We start from the raw sequence: 27,711 nt of genomic DNA on the forward strand, positions 1-27,711 counted from the left end.
AACTTCCATCCATCTTTAAAACTGTTCTTCAAGTTTTTCAAAAAAATTTGAAAACCCATTTTGTATTAATTTTGGAACGATTATTTAAATTAATATTCGGATTTTTAAAAGTACTACGAGACGGTGCTTTCGAGTACAAGGTTCATTTTGAATATTATTTTAGTTATGATATTTTATTTTAATTTATATACCAAAATAGTATTTAAAACTACCATACAAATACAAATAGAAATAGAGGAGGCGAGAAAAAATAAAGTGTACAATAATACATATTTGGTTGGAAACCGTCAAAATAATTAAGAGGGCTGGCTGAAAAAGTCAACTGTATATAATTTCAAGTGACACAATCTTATGATAAGAAAAAATAAATTTCCTTAACAAGCAAATAATCCAATAATGGACTTGTGATGATGTTCAAATCACGCAATTGCATGTGAAAAGCATCTCATCTTTGGTACCCATATTCATTATTACACATTTAATTCATCTATCAATCTAACCCATATTTTATACATAAACTTCATCCACCGCTAAATTTAATTTAACTTAATATGCCATTCAATATAAGTTAAATACAACACTTCTATCTCAATCATTTTGAATATAAAATAAAAAACAAAAGAGAGAGATATTTTTTAAGTACACTAAGTCCAATTATGCTCAAATTGGAAGAGAGTGAGATAATTGATAAATATCGAACAAAAATACTACAATAAAAGGTTATATTATGAACATCATAATGGATTTTAGAAAAAAATTAAAAAATTATTAGCTTAATTTCAATAGTTGAGATATTAATAACATGAAGGTTTAATTTTTTACCATTAAAATAATTTTACATGTCAACCTACACATAACTTATCTACTTATACCACATATAAACTTACCAAAGACCCGAATTCAAGATAAAATTATAACTCTATATTTAAAAAATGAAAAAATCATTCGAATTTTATAACTTTGTATAATTCTCATTTGAAAGTAAGAAAGAATCATGAAATTAAATTTGATTACTTTTAAGCTTCCCAGAAAAACCCATCTAATCTTTTATTGATAAGAAATCAATTAAGACAATATTTGTCCAAAATATATATATAGTGAATGATTATCTCTTCCCAATCCCAAGTCTCAACCAATCCAATATCTGCAAACCCAATAAATCAGAACAAGCTAAAATCAAATTCCAACTTGCAAAAAACATACCGACCCACCACTAATCGTCATCATCATACAACACATTAGAAAAAAGAAACAAGAAAAAAGATCCCACCCCATGAACCGCCGCCAGAGTCTCCGCCACCGCCGCCGCCGCAACCTCTACTCATTGTCGTGCAGAGACGCCGTGGCAACCCCAGCAAGTTTCTGAAGATTCAATTTGATTACAGTGTCGACGAACATCTTGGTGTCCTCGCCGGTGTTCCCCTCCGGTATGTCGACGACGTAGGACTCCAAAACGACGGTGTAAACTTTCCCATCTTTCTTGAACTCATTCACCGACGTCACTGATCGGTAATTGTTCAGCCGGTGCTCCCCTCCGACCACCTTGAAGCTCAAAATATGATTCTCGTCGTCCAATATCTCCAGTCTCTCCGTGCTGGTCGACGCCGGGAGGCCAGAGACGACAGTCACTTCTCTTATACTGCCGACTCCACCGTCCCCTGTAATTCAAATAAAAAGATTAAATTCACCGTAACTCACAGGGTAAAACAATATTAAACTGCAAGGTTTAAGCGTTAGCAGTTTAATTTGTGTCTAATAGATTTGACGCAAAAGTTCCGTCCGGACCTGTCATGTTGCAGCTTTTGATGAAGTGCTTGTACTTGTGGGGGTTGTCGAAGCTGCGGACGAAGGGCCAGACAGCGTCGAGGGGAGCGTCGATGCGCTGGGTGATGAGGGAAGTGCAGGTGTTGGGAGAGGCTTCGAACTTGTGGTAATTTTCAATCAGTGGCTCCAACTCTGCGTATTCATCTGCCTCCAATCCCTGCAACGGTGACGTTTTCGCCGCCATTACACAACAGAATCAGATTACATCTATTCTATTTCCTCTTCTCTCCTTCAATCTGCCCCAAAACGGATTCAACACTTTATATATATAATGTGAAAAGAAAAGAAAAAAGAAAAAAAAAAGTACATGACAGATGAAGCAAGTAGATGCATGGGGGAGGGGTGGGGACCACTTTCCTTTGGACCATGATGCACTCATATTTTATCCACCACCATTAAATGTTTAACAAATAAGAGAGAAGAAAGATATTTTTACTGATTTGTATGAAGATAAGTAAAGACATCAGTGTCTAAATATTATTCATATGGGATTATCATTTATATGTTAATTAATATCACGAATAATTTGGATCATAAGTACATTCAAAGATTAAAGTAAGTGTCTATAAGTTATGATTACCTTTCCAACCGTAGATATTATTATTTTTTAGTATGCATGTCTCCAACTCGTAATGTAATAATGATTAAATTTATCATAATCTATGAGTCATCAGCCTAACATATTTTTAGATCATTTCCTAATATTTGAATTTTGAACATATACATTTGGAGAGAAAGTTGGTCGAATCAATTAGTTTGAAATTAGTGATGCCAACTTTGACCTAATTGATTTTTTTTTCCAAACGCTATATAAATAGTAGTACATGCATTTTCCATTGATTAATACATGTACTTAACTTTTTTGTTTCCCATTGATTAATACATGTACTTTAACTTTTTTTTTTTGAAGCAATGTACTTAACTTCTTTTCATATGATTAATCCATAAGGGATATGTAAAATCAATACAAGACTATTGGTTGGCACCCATCGATCGAGTCATCGATTTAGTCAAATTAATTTCAAACTCTTAATTCCACCCCTAATACGTGAGTTAAATAACTAAATTTTAGTCATCATAACATAAGCTACCAAAATTAAGTAGTTGGATCTGATACTACTGATTCAATTCAAAGCACCAGACACAAAAATATGAGGAAGGTCCATGTTCATGTGTTGAGCTAAAAGGAGGGGAGGCTTGGGCAAAAGCTAATTTGTATGTTTTGATGAGAAAAAGACAAGAGAAAGAGAAAGAGAAAGAGACTAAAATTTGGGTCTTACCGAGGTATCAACAGCAGCTACAACACGAACTCTTTTTTGGGTTTTGACCATCCTTGTAATTTACCCATCAATATTCATAACAGTTCATTCAACTTTGCTGCAACTATCCATCCAGCTAGCTGTCATTTGGGATCATAAAGCTCGCACTTTCTGCAGATTATAAATGCTATGCCTCATAAAAGTTCCCATTTTTCAATGCTCTCCACAGACATTTAGCTTGCAAATAGAATTTTTATAAACCTGAAAAATCGAGCCTCAATTCAGTATGCAGATTTGTTATCTAAGATTACGAGTAAACCTATTGTGATACACAATTCATATACAGCTGTAGGGATTCAGACTTTTCAGTCTCAAATTGCATAATTCATAAGAGAGAGAGAGAGAGAGAGAGAGAGAGAGAGAGAGAGAGAGAGAGAGAGAGAGAGAGAGAGGGGAAGGGCTAAAATGTAAAAGGGGCTGTGGTAATCGTTGGAAAGGCAAAGCTGGAGATTCGTGGATCATGTGAAATGTGTAACAAACTCCTGCGTGATCTTAATTCTGAACTCTTCCTCACACTTCAACCTCAAAAAATAAAAAAGAAAAGAAAGAATATAAATATTATATAAGATTTAAAATGGGTTGATATTTGTGATAATTAAAGGTGAAACGATATGGCATAGGGGCCAGGGGGGTCATTCATCCTCATCCAGTACTTGGTTTGTTGTATCAATGCAGAGTTTGACAAAGAAAGAAAGGAAAAAAGGTAAGAGAGATTGTTGACAGCTTTAAACATGTCTGCATCCAGAAATTTCTGGGCCTGCCCCCTTTTTTCTCTTCTGTTTCTCAAACACCAGCCGGAGCTTTGTTTGACTTTGACCAGACATTTTTACAACATGGTTTTGTTTCTTATGCTTGCACAGATCTCATTCTCATCTTTAAGTTTTTACAAACGTTTATAAGATTTCTGTGTGTTGGGATTACTGATTAGATAGAAAAGTGGTGGGGTCATGGGACAGACTGCGAAAACCTAAGAGTGAAGAAAAGACTACAAGTCTATGAGAGTTGGTCGGGGTTGAGAAGAGGGCATTGGAGGAAGGCCTGAAGAGAAGGGCTTGATGATTACATAAGCCATGGGGATCAGACATCAACCTCGGGCTTATAATGCTGCCTTCTCTGCCTCCAATCAAACTCAATGTTGGTTTTGTCCTCACTCATCCCACCAGGACCTTGGATTTTCGTGTCGCCTTGCCTTCGATTTCACCCCTCCTAACTTTACCCCATTATTATATTCAATTCCAACCACAAGGCACACTGATTTCCCTTTTCATCCGTTTTAAGGATATCTGGCTTGCCGCTAAAGTAAGGTTGGTATGACTTATCTCATACCGTAAATTTGTTAATCTTACAAAATTTCGACTCATCCCACCAGACATCAACCTAACAATATTTGATTATTACAAAAATTCGTGAAATTTTAATTTTCTAGTAGTACTAATATAGAGTTTGAACTCCTCCTCTCAAAGTCCTTAATACTTTCTTTCACATATCACACATGAGGCTTGTACTACTAGGCCAACTAGAAGAACAATATCTTGAATGAGTCCACTTGCATCCAAAGAACTCCAACATTCACTAGATGTGTACATGAAAGTATTAAAAGAGAGAGATCAAACTAATCAAACTAACGCTTGATTGCTAAGTTCAACACAATATTATCTTAGAATCTAAGAAGTCCAGATGATCTTGATTAATCAATATCCATGGTTTTGATCAATGATTCCAAATGGTCGAGAATTTAAATAAGGCAGATCTTGAAGTCAATTTAGATTTTCCTCAATTAAAAATATCGACATTGACCAAACTTATTCAATTACTCATACTGATTTCCCCTCCGGGAAATCCAAGGGAAAAGAGAGGAGTTAAAATAACAGTTCAACTGTTAGATTCTATAATCATTGAGTTTGTTTCTATTCCAGTATTTATAAACATTCATGGGTAATTACCAGAGGATAAGTTACAATAATGCATTTCCCACATGGGGGGACATGGATATAGTACCGGAACACAGTTCTGCCCCAAATTTGTACATATGCATACAGACATTATTACAGAAAAGCTATGCCAAATGGTACGTGCTACTGACTTAATATTAGAGGAAACAAAATAGCTCACTTGCTAGCTATATTCAGCCCGGAGAGCTTCCTGTATCGATTAAACTCTGCTTCGAGAGATTTTCGATTGAATCAGCTATGACTTTGGCGCTAGATTTCATGTAACCACCTGAAAATGGAATTTTGAAAATTATCTGTTAATAAAAATTACTCCAAGAGACTATAATGAAGATAGCAACAAATCAAGGTCACCACATATATTTCATCTACATTTTTAATAGAGTTTTTATTTTAAAAAACCACATTTAAATTAAAATTGGAAAATGGGATGTTTTCTTAAATATGATAAAGTTGATTCATTGAAGTGAAGTATGAAATGGTAAAAATATCCTCTATTATTTGAGCAGTTTCTTATCATACCAGCTCTCTTAATTCCATTCCTAAGGTTTCAAGAACAAATTATTATCTTTACAGATTCACCAAGACTTTTGCCGATCCACAAGAACTACGCTTCATGATAACATTTTTCTCATGATCGAGAAAAAAGTTCCATAGTACCAAGATAGGTTATATTGTTGACAAGAAAATAATTCTCGTTGACAAAAAATGTTACATTCATACTCTTCCTCATTTAAATCTCCAGATACCACCCAAACTTATGATTTTGGTAATGCAAAAAATGGTACTATAATGAAATTAACTTTAACGTAGCAGGATAAACATACCTCGCAATATGAAGATTGAAGATGAATGAAAAGAAGAAAGATGTAAAGTGTTGTTTAGATAGAAGAGATTTTAAATAAAAATGGTATGTAGTAATTATTTAACATATGAAAATAAAAAGGGTCCAATGAGATAATTTACCACTTGGTCAAAGAGTTCAAAGTTAGTATGAAATAAAAAGGGAAGGATGAGTGTACTTTTTATCTTTTACAAGAGAGAAAGGTCAAACATGATTAAAAAGGAGCATATTCTATATCTTGTCATAACTATATAAACTTCATTCATCGCATTGACATGCTCATGCAAGGGAAAGAGACCTGATGTCAGCATGACAATGGGAATGTTCCTCGTTCGAGCAAATTTGAAAACCTTTTCATCTCTCATAGCTATTCCGCCAGCACTAATCTGCACATTACTGTGTATATAAGCCAACAAGACAACTGACTAACTTTTTGCTAGAACCAGCAAGCGAGAAAGGAGAAACCAACTTCTTGCAGAACTAATTTGGGGACAGAGTTAGTTACCTTTAACAAGCCCAGAGGATCTCCATCTAGAATATCAGTCCCAGCATTGTAAACAATCAAGTCTGGATCATACGAAGTGGCAGCAATCTAACATTAACATGGTGAAAATTAGCAGAGAGTTCGTAACAAATTAAGATTGCTCATTCCCCAACACCAAATGTTATAAACTTCAGATGCAGAGTGTGGGAGGGGATGACTCTGTTGCACCAGACTTGTAAACCTCAAAAGGTACAAGGCAAAAAGAAAAGTTTCAAAATCACAAAGAAGTTAACTATATAAGCAATTAAATTAAAAAATGAACTGCAAGAAAAGCTACCTCAAGTGCTTCTTCTAATTTCTTCAAGTATTCGCTTGTTTTGGTCCCACTCTGCAATAGAAAATGTACCCATGTAACATGCGGGCAAGAAGAGAAACAAACAAAATTTATCTCCATAACAAGCATTACTTACATCTACTTCAACTTTCTGATCAATGCATCTCCTTGCCTCATAATCCTGAGATACGACACATACACAAAGGGAGAGAGTCATCCAAAACTTTTATGCTCGAGTACAGTGGTAATAGAGAATTTGAAAATGTGATGGAAATAGGAAACTGTGTTGCCTTAGCAGCTCTAGAAAAACTAACACAAGGGCAAACAAAGAACAGCAAAATCAATAATTTCATTCAGAGATGCTGCAAGGAATATCAGTGTAACTTACAAATGGATATATTCCAGGATTGAACATATCAAGAATATATACCCGTCCTGCTAGTACAAATAAAACATTAGCATTCCGAAAGAGAGCTAGTTGAAAGCTATTACCGAAAAATTGAATTGCCATACTATCATGGGCAAAATCCATTTCATGGCCATTTCCTTGATGGGCATCAAGATCAATAATCATTACCCTGCAAATGTCGCATATCACAAGGATAAGGGTTAATTACTACAAGTAATTGATGTGAAACTAAACTCAACTCTGTATGAGTTCGTTTAGGTCATCATGGTGCAACTCTATGTACAGTGTACCTTGATATATTTAACTGAACAAAGGCATAGTGAATGCACAGAGAAATATCTGCATACACACAAAACCCCCCTCCTAGTTCTGCTGAACAGTGGTGAAAGCCACCTCCTACATTGATGGCCCATCCCCTCTCTTTTGCTAGTTTTGCAGCTAATATAGTTCCTCCAACCTGCAGCAGCATACAGCAAAAATTACAACCCATTTTAAACTTAATTAACATGGAAAAAGGGAGAGAAAAAGAGTTTGAGATGAACCACAGTTCACCTGGTTACGAAATGGGCGTTGAACTTTATTCTTCACAATACAATGAGGAAACACTGCAACGGGAGGGACCTATATTGTAGTAGTTCAGATCAGTCAAAGTTAAAAGACTACAACCTGCAACTGAATCAGTTAATGAATAAATATAACTGTCAATCTCCAAAAAATGAAACATCTCCAGGTTTCACACATTACAATTCTCACCATGTTTTTGAAAAGCATTTGAAAAGGGAACTTCGACTTAAAGTTCTAAAAGAGTATGCCTGTGACTTGTACCATAAGACTAAAATCCCACTTCCTAGAAGAAACGAATAACTAGTTACCTTCACGGCAGATAATGTTTAACTAAGCCAAATTATAATAAAAGTGCAACTAAAATGATTCACAGAGCAAGGGGATATAAGATTCAATACCTCAATGATCTTTGCAACATTTAAACTGTTCTTCAGACTATCCAAGTATGATTGGGGATGTACCTGATCAAATATTACCAGAGAGAAGATGCATCATTGTTGAATTTCTAAAATTTGTGAATGTGTCAGTTTAGTCTTACTACATAAACAACAATTACCAAGATAGGATTTTCCAATGATATTTCAAATAAATAGTGGCACTGCGAGTTCATGAATTTTGTAATTTGAGGATTCATGGACAAAGAGAGAGAGGGAGCGCAAATGTTAACACAAAAGGTGGAATCTGAAAACGTACAACAAGAAGATCATTCTTCTTAGCTTCCAAAGGCTCGACAATTTGATCTTTCCTCAAAACTCCAGCAGCAACAAGGAATTGGCACACGCGACGCCATTTCTTCGAATCAAATGGATGCCTACAGGCACGATTTCCCACTAACTACTTACCAACTAAATAAAATAGAGTTTTTAAGAAAAGCCAACTAAAATTGTCTTCGAACTCCTTAAACGGACGCAAGATACTAATACAGATTGATCAGAAGAAAAGAACTGAAACTAAAAGGCATTCCCAGCATGTTCAACAGCATCCGTTCACTATGAAAGAAACGGAACGGAATTCCCATAAATCCTGATTTCACGTGATCGAGAACACAAAGAAAGCAGGAAAGAGAAGAACAAGCAAAAGATATCTACCAATCAATCAAACACCATACTCAATGAGTTTTAAACTAAAATACAGTAGTACAAGCAATTAAGCAGCAGTTACTTACAACTTCTCTATTCCAAGAAATGAGATGTCGTACGACGACGAATAAATAACCGGCACCTGTTTTCACCAAAATCCAGAAATACACATGGGTACAGGCGACACCTAGAAGCAGCCAGCTTATATGCAGACTGGGATTAAGCATATGAATTCCAGTACCTTTGAAGAAGGGACATCAAAATACAGCTTGGTGGAGAGAATTCGGTCTCTTCGGGCAGTTTCCGGATCGTTCCCATTCTCAGGCGATGAAGAAGACGACATGGTTCGAGTGGAAATTTTGGAACAGCAGAAAATAGCGCGAAAAAAGGGGCGAGAGAGCTCGATTATGGGCACAGAAACGTTGGAAATTGAAAACAAGTAAAGTACAGCACAGAAGTTGGTAGTTGAATCGGTGCGGTTGGGTAGAGTTGAGATTGTGAGACGGTGAACCTGGATGACGACTCGGTATTGATAACTTGGATTTGAGTGCAGGACGTATGGAATCGGCTACCAATCGGAATTTCCGAGTCGGAATCGGCTGAGACTCGCTCCGATGGATTGGGACGGGGACATCTTCACCGGTCACCAATCGCATTCAATTCTCTCTCCCTCTTAAAACTATTTTTCATTTTTTTTTTTAAATTTTTTTTTCAAGTATTGTTATTTCTTTTTCAATTAAAAAGAAAAGTGGAATGGCAGCGCATAGCAATTTTTTTTTTATGTATGTCACCTCTTTTTTGAATTTTCAAATATAATAAATATTTCCACTTGTATCAAGTATATCAAACATTTATATAAATAGTATATTAGATGTATATCACATACATGTTCCACAATCCTCATCCTCATATCAATAGTACATCGAATATATATCACATATATATTGCAAGTATGTCAGAAACTCATATTAATAGTATATAAGATATGTATCACGTACATATATCAATAATTCACAAATATTATAGATATATAACATTTAGGTAAAGTTGTCATTTAAAATTGGACCCTCCCTTTTTCTTTTAAAAGTGTGATATTTGAAAAAACTAAATGTAATTGCTATTTAACTAATTTTGCTAAATATTTTTGTCATATTTACAACTGTAAAAAAAAAATTTGGATGGTAATTTATATTTATTATTACATGTAATAATTTTAATTTTAAATTATAATTTTTCTCTAAACTTTTATAGTTAATCTTTCAAGTTTTATTACTTTTTTTTTAATTTCAAAGATTTATTTCAACCTTTAAAACTTTAAAGTCAAACTTGTAATTTAACAAAAATAACAAGTCAAAACAGGTAAAAATATAACAATTTAAATACTAAAAAAAATTCGTATTGAATTTTCATTTATTATCAAGTATAAGTAAATGGAATTAATCTTCATGAAAAACTTAAATATCAAGAAATTAACAAATTCATATCAATTTGATCATCAATGATCAAATAGCACAACTAGAAGATGGGGAACTACAGTTTGATTAGTATTTATACCTTTATCATGCACTTTCTAAACCTCTGCAAAGAAATAAAATGCATTAATTATTATAATTATCAATTTCACAAACTCAATGCTGGAAAATAGAGCATCTCCCTATACATTATAATATTAACTTCAAAGTTCAACAATATGAAAAAACATAATCTCTCCAAACTGCAACCGCAACCAAGTATAAGCCATTCTGTGATTGTGAATTACAAAAGATGAACAACAAAATCTAGCATTCCAACAGGTTTTTCATACAATAAGTACCCACAAGAAACCATCCCACCAGAAGTAAAGAGAGAGATGACAGACCAATCAAGAAGGGCCACCCAACCATGGCAATTCCCAGGCAGAGAACCACAACAAAGGGAAGGAATGATCTTACGATTGACATCCAATCAACCCAATGCCCCTTTAACAGAATCAGAGCTGCTACATTTATCATGTTCCAACTCATCGATCCATTGTAACAAACACGGTTCAGACAATTGGCCACGAATGAATGGCAGTTGCATGTGAAAAGATTGTAGGATTTATGCTCGAAATACCGTGAGCTCGATTGTAGGCCATCGTCCCAGGTAATGGCAGTTCCATATTGTGAATGCTGGTAGCCCTGCTTGCAAATATGGGCAGTTAAGCTTGTCGGGAAGCAACACTGCAAAGGAAAAATGTAAGGTTTCGATACGACTGTTACCGATCCATCGGTAAATTCTACACCGTTTACAGAGAAAATAACTAGTTTAACAGAGAATATGATACCTAGCAAGGAAACAGTAAATAGTTTAAGTACAAAGTACTGCATTCTCTAAGTGAATAATATTCCTGGTTGGAACATCACAGACAATTCTCATTCAACTTTACAAGTGAAATTTATACACCTCAATCAGCATATTTTCACAGGTGGTTAATTTCATGAAACTTGTGTAAATTGTGATTATGGACTTACTTTTTCTCTGTTAAGTTGATGGTATCTTGCAACAGAACCAAATGCAAAATCATTGGTATTGACAAAATTTGATCCCGCGAAATCTAAAATTACTCCATCCTCCCTGCAAATGCCAACATGGCCGATGAATGGTGCCAACCAAGAGACAACAGGGAGTGGAGTCCAAACCAAACAGCATGGGAACTTCGCTTGGACTGGATCGATTTCATCTAGAGGCCAGAACTCATGTTTTATGCTCTGAGTAGAACTGACAAGTTCGACATCAAAAACTGCTTGAGACTTCATTTTAGAATACTTTCCAGATACCATATAGCTTTGTTAATAATTGGAACAGAAACATCACTCTGTCGGACCAAACACTGGGAGAGACTGAAGTTTCTTGCAGCTAACAAAAACGACTAAATCCACAATTGCTTCATGATTATGGAGGCTGGGTCCAGAGTTATAATCTGAAATCCCAAGACTATATCAAATGGATGAACAAACAATAGGGATCTAAATGCAAGCAAGAATAAAAGTTGAGTAATTATTTCAAGAACATTACAATTATCAATTCAGTCTAGACTCGAGTGTATGCCAGACATAAACCACTTTAAAGTTTTAATGGAAAGATTCTACATCTGTATGCAATGACAATGTAATCAACCTTTCCTTATGCATCTTCTCTCCATTTAAGAAAATCCAGAAAAGCTCTGTTACAAATATTTCCAGTTTAACGTTTCGTAAGGTGATCAAATGCCAAAATTTCACAAATAAATTGAACAGGTCAAGAATCTAAGATGAAGGTATCCTGTATCCAGCACCAACAACTTAAAGATACAAAACATTTTTTATTTTCTCACCCAGCTAGCTTCTTTTTAATACTTATGATCATTCAAAATCAAAGAAAGTCCTCGAAACCAATACTTGGATATGTCCAAGTTATTAGACTCCAACTTTTCAATTTTTGCTTGTTGTAGATGAAAAATAAACAAGATCCTTAATCAAGGTACAACAAGAACTATGTCTCCATATTTCCTTTCACAAAGTCTATGTATAACCATGTTCTTCAGCTCACCCCGCTGATCTATGGAAAAACACGCATCCCATGGATACCAGTACAAAACCTCCCCATCTATTAAACACAAATGAAATTTCAGGATCTAACACTGGTTCGTCTATGAAGTCTAAAGCCTACTTCAAACTTGGTCAATAACAAAAGACTAAAGAATTATCGACTTTGATCTTTAGCCCGAATTAAATAGAATGTCGATAAAATATTCTTTACAATCTAAACTTTTCCCAATCACTACCGACCATTCTAAATCAGAGATCCAAATCGACGAATTAAAATCGGAGATTTTCGGCTCCAGAGAAATCCAAAAAACGTGTAATCATCTCCACGTTTTCCCTTTTTTGGGTGGGTTATATTAAAAACGTCATTTCGGCCCCAAAATAGAACAGGCAGAGAGAAATGTAAAACTACTAAAACTAGGAGGACGAAAAACTCAAATTTCTCAGCACTGCTCAACGACTAATCTGCCGCCAAGACAAACCTTCAAGAATTATTGACTAGAATCCTCAAGATTTAAGTTTCTTAGAACTTAATACATTGAGGAGGAGAAGATCTCAAGCAAACGAAACAAAATTTCGAAGGAAGAACAAGTCCAGAGTAAACAGATCAAGACCGAAACTCACCTGTAGAGAACAGTGGAAGCGGCAGAGAGAGAAAATGTGGATAACGAAGAAGAGGAAGAAGATGAAATGGTGGCGATGAAAATGGTCGGATTGTTCATTGCTGAAAGCTAAAGCCCGCCACGATCGGTGCGATTTATTGGGACAGAAAATTGATTATTAATATATATATATTTTTTTTTTCTTTTGTCAATTAAATTTGCAAACTTTTCTTTTTTTCTTTCTGGTTGCGGAGCCAGAGAAGGGCTGTTACAGAGGGCAGATGCATGAACCCATACCCAACCCCGATATTTTGCTATTTTTTACTTCCCATGTGGGCCCTCTTGCCCCATAAAACATTAAATATTTATTTACTTTTTAAAATAATAAACCATTCAAATTCCCATTTGATATTATTAAATAGATTTGGTAAATACAGCCCACAATCTTTTACGATCGAAGGTTTGAGGGTTTAAGCGTAATAATTATCATAATTTAAGAGTAATTTGCCCATTATTTAAACCGTTTTAATACATGCATTCACCAACTAAAGCATAGCTTAATGGATTATAACACCTATACCAGATATGTTATGAGTTCAAAGCTCCAACTTTATAAAAAAAAAACAACTCTAGTACAAGTTTAAGTTAATACACGTTTTTTAGAATACTAATACGTGTATTTCAAACCACATAATTTTTTGGTATAGAAAAACTCACATAATTTAGGTGGTAAAATAATGGTTTGTTTGAACAAAATGGTAAAAAAGTGGTATTGACCAAATAAATATTCTTTTAAATTTCTTAGTGGACTTTCACACTTCTTCGAGTACAAAGGACTCATAAGAAATCATTAAAAAGATTTAATTGATTGAAAATTTCCTACCTGAATATTATTTGAATAAATTTTGTAATAAAAAATGGTTTATTATACTTTATTATCATAAATAAATGCATATTCGGATTATCAACTGGATTTTTTGTCATAACCAGAATTTTCCAAAAAATGGATAAGTTTAATAACAAAAATAAATGTTTTAAAAGTTTAAAGATTAAAATAGAATAATTAATAAAAAAAGATTTGTGAGCCTAATCCAGCTCGACATTAGAATATGGATTGAGAAAGACAAATGGATGAGACATTTGAATTGTCTAGATAAGACATTGCACAAGACTGTGAATTGAGATCATTTTAGGTTACTTGATCTGTCAACCCATGGCTCTGGTATTTGTTGAAAGTCCCATTAAGACAAGCAGGTGTAGTTATCAGGGTGGGCACGAACGGTCTAGTGTCCGAGTCAATTGGTCAGACAACCGACGGTCCTTTGTTTACTTCTCTGGAATCAACAATGTCGTTTTTTCCATCATGAAGATTACTAGTGGATCGATTTATAGGCTTAATGCGTTCCTTCGTTCTCTCACATGTTCGATAAATCGAAGGAACATCGATCATTTTTTACTTGAAAAGTTTCCTTCTCGTGCTACTTTTTTTCCCTTGAAGTAGAAGATTAGAATTCTTACATCTGAAAATTCGTAAAATGGGATTATAAACCTATAATCAGTTATTAGAAAAATTGGCCTTTCAATATTTAAAGTAATAATGAAATTCTCTAACATCAGCTGAATGGAATTGCTTGTTAATTAACATAAGGTAGGTAAAGTAAAATAAAAGAAAAGAAAAGAAGATTCCTACCATTAAATCATCGAATTTGACTCTGCTGAGGTGGGTAGAAATATATCTATTTATATATTTATTGGAAGGCGTGGAGCTGAAAAGGAGATATATCTAACTTTAAATTTTTATTTTATCCGAAAACGAGAATTAAAAAAGTTGAATATTATTTGTTGAAAGAAAGAAAAAGTTGAAGATTAGATCCATTAAACTTAAAGCAAGATTTTAGAAACCAAGCTGATGGAAATTTCCACAACAAAAAGTAGATAAATTTTGAGAAATCTAAGTCAAATTTATCAAGGGACATACCTTACTCATTAAGGTAATATTTGGATAAATTAATTTTATTATTAAAAAAATCAGACAACAAAACGAATACATATGGTCCAATTCAACACGACACAGTCTAATCCATTCAACAGAATTATCCATATGTACTCAAAAAAAAAAAAAAAGAATTATCCATAAAAACTCATCCAATTATCTTTTCGAAAATTAACTTTATTCTCTCATCTTTGCCTAAGCATCTCATCATTTTAACACGATGTGAAGAAGGCATTTAATATATTAAAAGAATGTGGTTAGATACTCATTCGAATAAAAAATAAAAATAATAGCAATATATTTCTATTAAACTAATAGAATCTTATCAATTTAGAAAGTTTTTTTCTTTTAAAATGGGAGATAAGGTTCTTAAAACTTTTTTTTTTTTTCCTTTTATTGATTCTTGAACTTTTAACCTATAAAAAGGATTATTCAAGATTATTAGTTAATTAGTATATGGTTTGTAGAGGTACAAAAGATTGTAATATATGCTGTTAACATAAAATTAACTTTTTGAGCCAAATTTTTAGACTGCATAATAATGGTTATGGGCTATACAAGATAGAAAAAGAGAAATATTAATAAATAAAAAATTTACCAGAATGAATGTCACTGAAGAAGATCTCATTCCCCAGGTCCACAGAATGCATCAGGCTCGAAAGATCTGGCAGATTCGTCGCTATAAACGCCGGGAATTACTCTGCCGCCGTCAACTTCTGCAGATTTTCCGGTGAATAAAGGCCCTAGCAATTGGCCTCCATCGATGTTGATGAGCACAACTATGGATACAAACAGAGACGCCGCTAGGGTTACGAGAGTGTATTTTAGCCTATTCAGCACCGGCTTCACCTGTTGAGAGAGGACAAGATTTATTAATCGCAGCTGAAGCTTGGATTTATGGAGCCGAAATCGAAATCGAAATCGAGATCGGTTATTTACAGTGTAGGAACCGAGGAGGCGGTCGCGCGCTAAAACTTGAGCGGTTTTTACCCAAATCTGCAAATGTAAGCTCTTAATTTCAATTTAACCTTGATCCTATGAGAAGAAGAAGAAGAAGAAGAAGAAGTGTCCGAGTGTACCTGGCCGTCGTACCATCCGGTCTCTTCGTCTGTACAAATGAAAATTTCAGAACGAATCTAGAACTACATTTGAACGAAGAACTTGAATTTTAGGGTTTTTTGAACATTGAATTTAGAAGTATGAACAAAGAAATGGGGATTTACATTCGACAGTCGCACTAAGGAGACGGTTTCCGACGTAGGCCCAACCGAGATACATCCTCACAACCGCAATCGTGACAAACAAAATTCCACTCGAAACAGCGCAAAGAGATCGTTTCAGCGGATCGGATTCGACCCCCACAGTGCCGAACCAAGTAATCGGAAGCCCGACGAATAGCGCGAAGGACGCGCCGGTGGCGACCAATCGAGAACAGTACTCGACGATGTCTCCGGACGCCCAGGAGAAGGGGAATGAGGTGGAGAGAGTCTGATACTCGTTAATCGGCTGCTGCTCCGGCGGAACAGGGCAGCCTGTTTCCGGTGGCATGTTGTTTCCTTTTCGGAAGGAGAACGAGAGGGATATTCTGGAAAGGGAATTTCGGAGGTGGAGGGGCCTAGGGTTTATGAACGGTGAAATTATTGGCCGGAAATTGGGGGCGGAGGGAAAGAAAGCCCGCGGCGGAGCATTTGCCGGAACTATGTACATGACTCCGGCCATAGATGTTTAGCTTCCGACGACCGACCAACGGCTTTCCTCTGTTCGTGGTTGCCCACTACGGCATTACCAATATCCAAGTTAGATTTTTTATTTTTCATTTTATTAATAATCCCTTATTTCTTCCTTTCATTTTATTGAAATGGAAATACGGCGATGTAGTTGGTTTATCGTCCCCCCTTGAGAAGAAAGTTTTTCAGAAAAATAATTATTCTTAAATGTTGCTAAAAATCTCGAGATCTAAAAAGTTGTTAAAAAAAAAAAAGATCATGAAAGATATATAAATTAACAAATAAATATTTTTTTACAATTTCTAGATAAATTACAAATAATTAATAGATATTTTTCATATCTTGTCAATATAAAATATTATGAAAATGTTGATCTATCTCTCTTGTCAATATCAAACTTATTGATAAAGACAACTTTGAAATGCCTTAACCACATTCATTCAAATGAAAGGAGTTAGAATCGAATTAATGTTGAGTCTTTCCTTTTCTTAGTTCTTAGAACTAATGGCTACATTGTTGGCTGAGCCATTCCAACTTTGTAGTATCTAAAAAGAGAGAACCAAATTAAATAAATGTAATGAAACAATAAACTTTATATGAATAATTCCTTTTGCTTTTTGATTTTGTGAGGGTTGAGGGGGAGGGTTAAATTTGTTTTACACAGTAATCTGTAGAGACCAAATGTTTACAATTCCCCAAAGGCCTCCACAGGCAGACACACAGCTTGAGCTTGGAAGTTATTATTTTGCTCCTTTTTTTTTTTCCTTTTCTCTTTTCTTTTTTTTCCCCTTTCATTTGGGAATTTTCTTACATGTGGATTCAATACAGCCTACTACACATTAAGGACTACAATATATAAAAATGGTAAACCCCTCCACTGCACTTTCAACTTGTATGCTTTGGAGGATCTTCCACTTCTCTAAATAGGTTTGGTGCTAAGCCCCCACTTTGAATGAACTAGCACTTCCCTATCCAGTTGTAGTGTTTTTCAAACAACTTTACTAAGAAAAAAGAGACGAAAAAAGAAGAACAACCATTTGCTGCTCCGACTCTTTGAGCCATCGAACAACTTCAATTTTAATTCACATGAATCTTTTCACTTCACTCCGGTATTTGATTCCCGGAGTTCGTTCTCTGAACGAGCCGTTGAAGGCGCCGCAATCGAGTAATAAGCTGAGAGAAAGATGGCCTCGATTGCGTGTCCCTGCAAGGAGGAGCAGAAACAAACTCTTGATGTGTAAGTATCAAGTTCTAGTTCTCGTACTGGAAATTGAAAGCAGATTTTGAAGTTTGAAACTTACGTTTGCCAACATTCACAAATGATCTGTGCAACTGCTGGATCGACATCTTCTGGGATCTCCAAGCGCCTATCCTGGAATCCAACAGCCCCCACAACCTGCATTGGGTTCAAACCTTTCCACGGGATGCGGGACGTCGTCAACTCCCACAATATCACACCAAAACTATACACATCACACCTGCACGCATATAGGCAGCGTAAATATTATTTCAAATTCAAGTACAAGACAAGATGCAGGCATGACGGCTGCCCGGTTCAATGCCTTGTTCGAACTTACTTCTCGTTGGCTGGTTCGTTCCTTAGAACCTCTGGTGCCATCCATTCAGGCTACAATTTAAGCAGAAACAATAAGCATTATGAATGCCTTTGCAAAACCAGATATAAAATAGATGGTAGTATGTACATTCAGTAGATTATTATCAAGGTTATTACCGTTCCAGCAGTTGACTTTGAAGACAGAAATGTATTCTGCTTGACACGTGACAAGCCAAAATCGCAAACCTATGAAGCAATGGAAGTTAGATACTAGAAAAGATTGGGCTGCTTTAATCAGAACATATAAAATCATGTAACGTCATAAAAATTCTATGCACAAAATAGTTTCATTTACCTTGACAACCCAGTTTTTATCAACAAGTAGATTGGGAGACTTCAGATCTCTATGAACAATGGTAGGATGGCTTGTGTGCAGGTAGTTCATTCCTTTGGCCTGGAAAAAGAGAAGATTTATCAAGAGAAAAGGAGCTAACCATATTTGGTGGGGGAGTGGAGTTTTGTTTTTTCTTTCTAACTCCTTAGTCCTTACCACATCAAGAGCCATTTTCAATCGTCTCCTTTCGTCAAGTTGAGAATTGGGACGATGCAATAACCTATACAAACTTCCCCTGCAATTTTTGGGGTTGGAACACAGACAAAAGATTAGAGATCATGTTAAAGAGGCTTCTAAAAAATGACATAACTCATGATTCACAATGCAGAGATATCGCTACTTCTCAGATTTTTAATCTTTCAATTTGCCTCCCAAATCAAATAGGTAGTTGGTTGACTGAAAGTTTGGTGAGGTTAAAGCTAAAAACAAAGTAAGGGTGCTGTGGAATTGTGTGGTGAGAGCTATCTTATGGATTGTGTGGAAAGAAAGAAACAAACTGGTTTTTGAAGATTCCTTTAGTGCTGAAGATTTTTTTTGTGGAATAGTGTATGGCATACAACTTTTTGGTCGTGTTCAAATTAAAAGAATTTCTTTTGTAATTATAGTCTCCTCATGATTTTGTATGATTGAAAGACCTTTACTCTAGTTCTTTTAGGGGGTGGCCTGCACCCCGGTCCTTAGGCTGTCTTTGTTCCCTTTTCTGACTATATTGTTTCTCTGTTTCTTCTAAAAATACGCAGAGATTGTTCCCTTTTTTGAATATATTGTTTCTCTGTAAAACGCAGAGATATCTAAGAAGAGCATGTTTGAGGTAGCTTTTGGAAGTACTACTTCTAGGTGAGACTATCCTACAACTTTTGAACAAAATACTAATTAAGTACTTCATCCAAAAGATAGTAAGCAAGTTAAAAAATGCTTTTAAGGTACTTTTTCTTTCATTTGATTTGATCATAGTGTGGAGTGATAACTGATACCTATTAGACGTTGAGAATATGCATAATACCACAACATAACAGTGGTCCACAGCAGCTTACCACTAAAAGAAGTAAGTTTGGTATATAATCATGACAGAAAATAAATTACATCGCAGCATTAATCTACATTCAAAACATGAAATAACCTAATTGTTAAGCTCAAATAATATAAATTAAAAGAAAAGGAAAACAATCAACCTGGGAAGAAACTCAGTAAGGATAGAGAAATGAGGAGGGCGAGTGACTGCTCCCATGAAAAGGACAACATTTGGATGCCTCAGTCTTAACATGATTTCGACCTGCATGAATATCCAGGAGTTCAACAATATAAAGGAAAGTCCTTAAAGAGATTATTAACAATTTAGAATTACTACTAATTTCACAGAAACAAATTAAGGTCAGCTGCAAATATAGCTTATTAAAGAAATAAGCTCGATAAAAAAAATTTAACCAAAAATATGCAAGATTTAGCAAATTTATCCTTGACTCAAAGGCTTGCTTGTTGCACCTCGACTATTCTCATAGACAACCGCCTGACCCGACTACATTTAGATGTCAAAGTAACTCAGGTAGGTCTGATTATGTTAATAAATAACTACCTAAAAATGAATGAAAAAATAATTGATTCCTATGATAGATGGGTTCATACTTTTAATTTAACGTGTAACACGACTTTTTCGTAATTTAAAATACCAAATTATCAAAGATCAAACCACCATCAATCATGTCATACTATAACCCATAAAAACCTCGTGAAATTCCCTCACTCCAATGTTTAAGCCATTTTAGGCCCTCGATCTTCCAGACACAATTCTGAAGCTCCAAAGCAATTTTCTCCTGTGTCTTTGACATCTCTGCATGTGCTTTCATATCTAATTTTAATTGTTAGCTACAATTCTCAGTTCGTTAAATTCTGCTTTTACAAATTTCCCGTACTTCTTTATTTTCCAGTCTTGAACCAGGGCATTTTGGATTTTAAAAATGATACTTGACTGGGTTGTAAGAAATGCTTCGTCTTTACTTTAATAAAAATACAGATCTAGAACCAGCTCAAATTTTCCAAACAAATTACCTAAAAGTTAGAAGTTGTAACTTACTTCACATTTTAATTGAACCAAAGCAGCACCGGAAAAATCTTGGTCCAAGAACTTCTTCACAGCAACTTCCTGTGATTTAAAATAGCTAAATCAAAAACCCAACTCTGATAAAAAATGTGTATATATATATATATATCCAAAGTACATATTCAAAATGAAATGTAATGTTGCAACTTCCTAAGTGAGTGCAACAAAAAGAACATGTTAAGCCCTAATTTATTCTACTATTGCATATTCTTATGCATAGAAGTTGTTTACAAAGCAATTAACTACACGTGTAATATGAAAATGCATACACTCATCTGTTGAAACTTACAGTGCCATTCCAATCTGCACGATAAACCTCGCCATATGAACCTGGGATACAAGGAAGGCTGTTATTCTTCACTTTGGACAACAATCATGGGGTTCAAGAATGACAAAATTATGAACAGTAGGTAGAAAGCACATTGAACAACAATCTCCACCTTTATACAAAATTTTACAGGTTTGGATAACTACATTTTCCAAGTTTCTTTTCTTTTTTGTTTGTGTTCAAGTGGATAAACTACTTTTCACCACAAGTGAAGTTTTTCTTTCTTCAAAAATAAACGAAAAAAAAACATTGAATTTTACAAGACATCCGACCAAAGTTTTCAAAAATATTTTTGAAACAAAAATAGACTTGTTTTATCCAAACAAACCCTTTCAGCTTTCAGTTATAATTAAATGATAACAATAATAATTAAACCCGCAGTTCATATTCCCTAAAATTTGATGAGATTCAATGATAAATACACATAACCAAAATGATAACTCGTTGATTGAAATTAGATATATATCTTTTCAATCTCAATGACCATGTATCTTACCAATACCAATACGTTCACCAATGTGAAGATCCTCCCAAGGAATTTCCCATTCTGCAACTTCACCCAACATTGGGTTAATCGTCTCACTGGGGCTATCAGCAGTATGCAGGTTACTATCAGCAGTTTCTATTAAATTTTCCGACGGATTTTCACGAAAATCAAAGCATTGAAGAATTCCACCACTCTTATCTTGCAACCATTTTCTCTCTTCGCTCACTAAGGCAGTTCCTTGTTGTTTTTTATGAGAGTCAGCATCAGAGGTTAATGAAACACCATCCATTTGTTCACGATTAAAAGTTCCGTTAACATCAACCAATTTTCCAGCTTCACCATCAACAAACACAAATCCCTCGTTTGTCACACCGTGAGGCCAAAAAATACCGTGCTTGTTCACATTTGTCCCAAGTGTTTGTTCTTCGGATAATCCCTCAGTAAACACTTTCTGCTTATTTTCATGGACAGCATTATTCAAATACTCCACTGCAGTAGAAGTAGCAGAAGACTGTCCATGTCTTGCTAACTCTAGGTGGCATTGAAGCCCAACATCCATGCCTTTCCCATTGATTGAATACATTTGGTGAATCGCTTTTCTTTCACCATTATCCTGTGAATCTATGTCTGAAAACAAATCAGCAGGAGGTGATGCACCACTCTCTAGCAAGACAGCATGTAATTTCTGAGCAAACTCTGGGTTCTTTGCAGCGCTAATGACATACTTCGAAACTTTTTTAACTTTCTTCTTTTGTGCAGACGATGGCTGTCCACCTACACCTTCCAAACTTTCACATGCATTGCTGCCTGATTCTAGGAGCTTCCCAAAATCATAATCAGAACTCCCAGTTTGAATTTCTTCAATAAAGTTCCTAACGTTCTCTCTTGGTTGAACACCTATATCTGAAGCTTCTTTGAACATTGAATCGCAACCATTTACTACTCCATCTTGAGCAGATGAAATCAATACCAATTCGCTTCCTTCATTTTGTGATACTGGCGTCTCTTCAGGAACTGCAATAACATCTGCAGGTCTCCTATCAAAGCCATAATTTGAAAATTGACCGCTGGGTGCCTCTGAGGGAATTAGCGTGCCTGGAGCACCCATAAGATCAATAATATATTCACTGCATCATGGAATAAATCATATATAAACATTAGAGGTCCCTGTAATTCTATAAGTATGCACTTAAATTAGATTGCACGCAGAGTTGCACAAGAATTGTAGAGCATGAACATAAAATATTAGGAAAGCACAGAAAAAAATACAATCATTACAATTATCCCCGCAACAACAAATTGGAACAACTTGAAGTGACTAGCATATAAGGCATACATGTGAGTATTACTTTCATTTATTATTAAAGTAATAAGAAAGTATCTTGAATTTTCCATAATACCTCAACCCAGGACACAAACAATACTCTCGATGACTTGTCTTTTAAAAGATCGTCAAACTATTTAGTTGGAAAAGGTGCTAAAACATAGAAATGGTATCTCTGGTAATTAGGGACACAGGCATGGGAACGGGACCATTGGGTAGAAAGATGCGAGTAACTTTTTTCCTATTTGTAAAGGTGACCTTATGTTTGTATTATATTGGTGACTGCATTTTTACATGTATCGTATTGGTGACCATTGGGTAGAAAATTAGAAGGGTCAGATATTTTCTTAACATATTGTATACTAGACTGGAAAAAGATTCATTCATCAGTCATTACCTTCCGTTATCGATTTTGATCATATTCACAGCTCCATCATCAGTACCAGTGTAGTAGCTTCCTTTGACAAGTATACATGGAAGATTAATCCTATCAGCTAGTACCTAATACCAAAATCATGAAGCAAGCAAATTTCAACCAAAAAATCAAGGAAGAAAAAGACTCAGCAAGAACAACATTTCTGATTGTTGATACAAAAAAAGGGGTGATAGCCATTGAAAAACCTAAGCTACCAAGACCCTGAGGCTATTAAAGCAGATAGCATTAGTTCAAGAAAAAGCAATGGTAAAAGGTAGAAAGTGAAGAGTTTGTTAAACCTTAAAAAGCAAAGCTCTATGTCGAGCAAGTCCAATATCAAGGCATCCAAGCGGTAGAATAATGGTCTTTAGAGAACTACGCAACTCATAACTCCTACGAGTCCACCTTCTCAACATTTCTTCAGCATCACCAACAGGACCACCCATTCTGGCAACAACTATATCAGCAATTTTTTGTACCAGGCCACTTAAAATGAAACCATATTCAGAAACCATGCATTCCATGAATATGTTATATGCTTGTCTCTCCAACTGTTGAAGTTCAGGATCACGCAAGCGGTTTACCAAGATCACTTCATAATCTATATCACTCGTGACAGATATTTCCTTAAGATCAACTAATAGTGGCATCTTCCCTCGGGTGCTAGAGCTTGCAGTAATTCCATATAGGTCATAAAATCCATCCATCACTTTTTCATCATAATTTACAACATTATAGCTCTGCATTGGTAGATAAAGTAATTATTTAATAGCTGCTTCCATGACAACGAATATCAATAGTAATAACAATAATAAACTGCATTTGGCAATAAGTTTACAAATTAATAAATATAGCTAATAGATCTATATGTATGAAAGAGATCAATTACTAATTCTCAGTTAATAATATTTGAAGGATGTAACTTGAACTCCTTATATAATCAGAATTCAGATTTAGGACAGATGAAAGGATAATCACAATCCCTTCAATTCCTAGCAGTCAAAATATGAACAAAGTATCTGTGGCAACAAAACTCCAAAAGTAATAATAAATAAATAGATAAAATAACAATAATAATAATAATAAGAAGAAGAAGAAGAAGAAGAAGAAGAATAATAATAAACAAACAAACCTTAATATCTAAAATAGGTGGCATTTCAGGCAAAAAACATAAATTAACTATTGATATGATAACAATACCAGGCAAGGAATTTCAAGAACTTAACCCCACAAGAAGAAATCAAGAGTATATTATAAAACATAAGAACATGTTAGATTAAGAAACTAACATTGCACTCAACAAGGATGTGTAAGATGAATGTTTTTGCATGTGTCTTATGAAGTGGTGCAGAGGAGATTTTTTTTTTTTTTTTTTTTTGAATCTGAATACTCTGCAATTATAAAAACAAGTAATTGGCAATTTAATTACACATGGAAAAAAAAAACAACAACAACAACAAAACCAGGCAACCGATAATAAAACTGAACGCATAGGACGCTAACAAACCATGACATGTGACAGACACAGACCAGAAAATAACAGCTTCCTAATAGCAAAAAAATAACAACTATAAAATCATCACACTGAAACTAAAACTTAAATAAAATATAATACTTATTTAAATGAAAAACAAAAGGAGCTTCAGGTTAAAAATAAATTGAAAGTAAGGTGACAATGCAAATAAGGAAATATGCAAAACTACAGCTGCACTAAAATTGACTTACTTGGCCCCAACCTCACATTCAAAATTATAATCAGGAGGAAGTGAAAAAGCCCCATAACCATAATTTCCCGATCCAGTAGCAGTCAAACGGAATAAGAGTTGCAAAAAAGGGGAGGAAATGAAAACTTCTACATCTACATCCACAAATGGAATACGATGATTCTCCAAGTGATAACCGTGTTCCATAAACCATACAAAACTTTACAGAAATTTTCAAATAAAGATCAGAGCAGAACTCACGACAACAATGCAGTAATCCTAATTGATCGTATGGCTGCCAAAAGAATTCAAGCACGGAGAGTACCAAAGATAGAAAATATTAATTTCGCACTCATCTAACCGACGGCCTAATATGAAAAGTTTCTTGAAACTGAAAATGAGACATCGCGACTACAGTGGCAATTCAACACGTAATAGAAAAATTCAATGCCAAGAAGGGGGAAAATCCCCAGGATCAGAAGATACGATAAGATGAGACATAATTGAAATTGAAATTCACGATACTGAGCAATCAAGACCTAGAAGTTGAATAATGGGAACAAAATATACCCAAATTGAAAAACTCAAAGTTAAACTGAAAATACCCAATACTGAAGCGATAGAAACTCCGCGAGGGCTTGACTGCCGAACACCGATGGCGAACATCCAAGGCTCATCCGCTTGGCGGCATCGATCTGAGCCGACTCAGTATCTTGTCTGGAATCGGGATCCGAGGCGCTAATCGCCATGGCCAATTGCACCTGAAACTCCTCCTCCAAGGCATTGAAATCGACGCACCCACCGCCCACATCCCCCGCAGCCGTCCGATCAACGACCGATTCAACAGCCTCCAATCTCCCAATTGTCGTAGAAGACGCCATGGACAGAGACGATGAAGAGCCAGAAGAAGAAGAAGCCGATGGATTACTATTGGGGCTGGGGCCGGGACTGGGGCTCGAACTGGGTCGCGCCACAGGTCGGGCATCGCTCAATCGCTGGTGCTCATTAAGCCCCCCACCGATGTGAAGCTTTCGGAGAAGATGTTTCATTTTCGACATGGATCATCAAGCCACAACTCCCCTCTCAATCTATCTCCCACTGGGTCTCTTCTTCATACAATCACACACAAGGTTCAGAAAACGCCTGCCAATACTCTTAGAACTCAACTTTCAACCTCTATACGCTAAAACCTACGCCCCCAAAATTCATCTACTGTGAAGTCCGAAGGGCAGCCACAGATTCGCTTAACATGGGTACCTTTGTTCCTCAAGCTACCACCACTTGAGACTCTTAAACTTGCCCCTTATTTCACCCATTCCCTCCAATAACTCCTTTGTCTCCCCCCCCCCCCCCCCCCCCCCCCCCCCCCCCCCCCCCCTCCCTTGTTTCTCTCCTTTTTTTCTTAATCCCAAGTCAATGACGCCATCTCGCTCCTCTACGATCGCCCCCACCCTCCTTCCATGGACCTCCCTCCTTCCAAGTCCACTTCTTTATATAATAATAATGATGAATCCCCATGGAAGGATAAGATTCATCAACTGGGTCCCTCCATCTTCACTTTCACCTTCCTCTCAACCGTTCCACCGATACCGAAGATGCAGAGAATTCAAGCTAAACGCTCAATTTCATTTCTTTTGATAGTTATTTATTTCGTCGGAATCTAACAAAGTTACCGATCGGGACAGCTACCATCATCTCAGGTTACACCATACAATACCACTCCTCTAGATATTTGCCCCCAGAGGAAATAAAAAGGAGATTTTTAAACTTGAAATTCAAAATTTGCCTCGATTTGACTAAGCCCATATTATATTAATAAATGGCATGTGTTATTTTAATTGTCACACTTTTTTTTTTAATTTTGATAATGTGGTAAGCACTTACAATTTGTTGTTTAATTTGATTAATGCTGATGAAGCCACGTTTGTTTGAGGTCACTGCAAGAACAAAACACAAGCGCCAAGCTGGCAGTAGAAGGGATTTGCCAGCTCATTTCTTACGTGTCAATTTCCAATGCTGAAATTTCCCAAACCTCGGACCCTTGCTTTATACTTTATTTTCTCAACTTTAAGATAACCCTTTTTCTCGCTTACAAACAGATAACGTATACTTTTTGTAGGACGGTTATATTTTTAATTATTATTTCAGTTTTAATCATATCTTCAAATTTTCAAGTTGTGTATTTTATTTTTCTTTAAACTTTACATTAAAAGAGGAAGAAAAAGGTTCATTTGAACGAAGACAAGATCTGAAGTGTTAGGACTCAATTTTTTTGTTAAGTAGAATAAAACAAATAAGTTAGATGCTAAATAAAAATATTTAAAAATAAAGAGTTTGAAAAAATATATATTTGAATCAAAATGATAAAAGTTGAAGACCCAAATAAGTTTACCAAATACTCAACTTAGACATATATCCTCCATAGAAAAAAAAAAAAAAAAAGAAAAAAAAAGGGGAAAAGAGTTTAACAGATAAGCTTACCATTTTGGAGTTGCCGCGACCACAAAAATACTACTAAAGAAATACAGGTAAACTTCTAAAAGATGATAAAAATAGGTAACAACATGTCTAAATAAATCAACCCCCACTAGTTACCTCCCAGCCAAATTTCAATTAATTATTGTAAAGAAAGTCACCTACAGATTTCCATATTAATATAGAATTACAAAAGATTTACATGCTAATCTTAACATAACCTAACTAATCAAAGATATTAACCTCTCTTAAAAGTTGA

General features: G+C 35.3%; 5 protein-coding genes across 15 annotated transcripts; all 5 read right to left on the minus strand.

Moving 5' to 3' along the window:
* Positions 1-1,091: 1,091 nt before the first annotated feature.
* On the minus strand, positions 1,092-3,245 carry PYL2 (PYR1-like 2). 2 transcript variants are annotated; one of them, XM_022284555.2, is made up of 3 exons: positions 3,105-3,245; positions 1,786-1,981; positions 1,092-1,658 (listed from the first exon to the last, which is right to left on the minus strand). In XM_022284555.2, exons 1-3 carry the CDS (start codon positions 3,153-3,155, stop codon positions 1,318-1,320), a joined length of 588 nt encoding a protein of 195 aa, XP_022140247.1. In that variant the 5' UTR covers positions 3,156-3,245; the 3' UTR covers positions 1,092-1,317. The 2 variants fall into 2 exon arrangements, with proteins under 2 accessions (XP_022140247.1, XP_022140256.1); XM_022284564.2 differs by having other exon boundaries at positions 1,786-2,060.
* On the minus strand, positions 3,202-9,545 carry HDA2 (histone deacetylase 2). 8 transcript variants are annotated; one of them, XM_022284518.2, is made up of 13 exons: positions 9,048-9,532; positions 8,893-8,948; positions 8,421-8,538; positions 8,126-8,188; positions 7,716-7,784; positions 7,454-7,620; positions 7,143-7,332; positions 6,891-6,935; positions 6,758-6,808; positions 6,442-6,528; positions 6,235-6,322; positions 5,256-5,363; positions 3,202-3,344 (listed from the first exon to the last, which is right to left on the minus strand). In XM_022284518.2, the coding sequence occupies exons 1-12, from the start codon at positions 9,147-9,149 to the stop codon at positions 5,269-5,271; spliced, it is 1,131 nt and encodes a 376-aa protein (XP_022140210.1). In that variant the 5' UTR covers positions 9,150-9,532; the 3' UTR covers positions 3,202-3,344; positions 5,256-5,268. The 8 variants fall into 8 exon arrangements, with proteins under 8 accessions (XP_022140210.1, XP_087975831.1, XP_087975830.1 ...); XM_088119705.1 differs by lacking the exon at positions 3,202-3,344 and adding an exon at positions 3,488-3,658 and having other exon boundaries at positions 9,048-9,533; XM_088119704.1 differs by lacking the exon at positions 3,202-3,344 and adding an exon at positions 3,488-3,665 and having other exon boundaries at positions 9,048-9,533.
* Positions 9,546-10,383: 838 nt separating this feature from the next.
* On the minus strand, positions 10,384-13,134 carry RTE1 (protein REVERSION-TO-ETHYLENE SENSITIVITY-like protein (DUF778)). The gene is made up of 3 exons (XM_022286295.2): positions 12,976-13,134; positions 11,299-11,747; positions 10,384-11,007 (listed from the first exon to the last, which is right to left on the minus strand). The coding sequence occupies exons 2-3, from the start codon at positions 11,605-11,607 to the stop codon at positions 10,585-10,587; spliced, it is 732 nt and encodes a 243-aa protein (XP_022141987.1). The 5' UTR covers positions 11,608-11,747; positions 12,976-13,134; the 3' UTR covers positions 10,384-10,584.
* An 882-nt stretch (positions 13,135-14,016) lies between these two features.
* On the minus strand, positions 14,017-16,886 carry LOC111013808 (YCF36, putative (DUF1230)). Of its 3 annotated transcripts, XR_002601780.2 has the most exons (6): positions 16,170-16,886; positions 16,026-16,054; positions 15,886-15,942; positions 15,545-15,795; positions 14,644-14,719; positions 14,017-14,473 (listed from the first exon to the last, which is right to left on the minus strand). XR_002601780.2 is itself a non-coding variant. In XM_022288442.2 (5 exons), exons 1-4 carry the CDS (start codon positions 16,663-16,665, stop codon positions 15,571-15,573), a joined length of 807 nt encoding a protein of 268 aa, XP_022144134.1. In that variant the 5' UTR covers positions 16,666-16,885; the 3' UTR covers positions 14,017-14,473; positions 15,545-15,570. The 3 variants fall into 3 exon arrangements, 2 of the variants coding, with proteins under 2 accessions (XP_022144134.1, XP_022144055.1); XM_022288442.2 differs by lacking the exon at positions 14,644-14,719 and having other exon boundaries at positions 16,170-16,885; XM_022288363.2 differs by lacking the exons at positions 14,017-14,473; positions 14,644-14,719 and having other exon boundaries at positions 15,424-15,795; positions 16,170-16,885.
* Positions 16,887-17,264: 378 nt separating this feature from the next.
* LOC111005832 (Protein kinase superfamily protein) lies at positions 17,265-26,321 on the minus strand. Its single transcript, XM_022277473.2, has 13 exons — positions 25,583-26,321; positions 23,574-24,014; positions 23,257-23,360; positions 21,545-22,662; positions 21,010-21,050; positions 20,694-20,762; positions 19,795-19,895; positions 18,779-18,857; positions 18,584-18,682; positions 18,406-18,474; positions 18,251-18,300; positions 17,975-18,151; positions 17,265-17,877 (listed from the first exon to the last, which is right to left on the minus strand). Exons 1-13 carry the CDS (start codon positions 26,033-26,035, stop codon positions 17,775-17,777), a joined length of 2,904 nt encoding a protein of 967 aa, XP_022133165.2. The 5' UTR covers positions 26,036-26,321; the 3' UTR covers positions 17,265-17,774.
* Positions 26,322-27,711: the final 1,390 nt, after the last annotated feature.

This window comes from Momordica charantia (genome assembly GCF_013281855.1).
Source record: "Momordica charantia cultivar OHB3-1 chromosome 11 unlocalized genomic scaffold, Mcharantia_2.0 BLBB01000011.1, whole genome shotgun sequence".
NCBI classification, from domain to species: domain Eukaryota; kingdom Viridiplantae; phylum Streptophyta; class Magnoliopsida; order Cucurbitales; family Cucurbitaceae; genus Momordica; species Momordica charantia.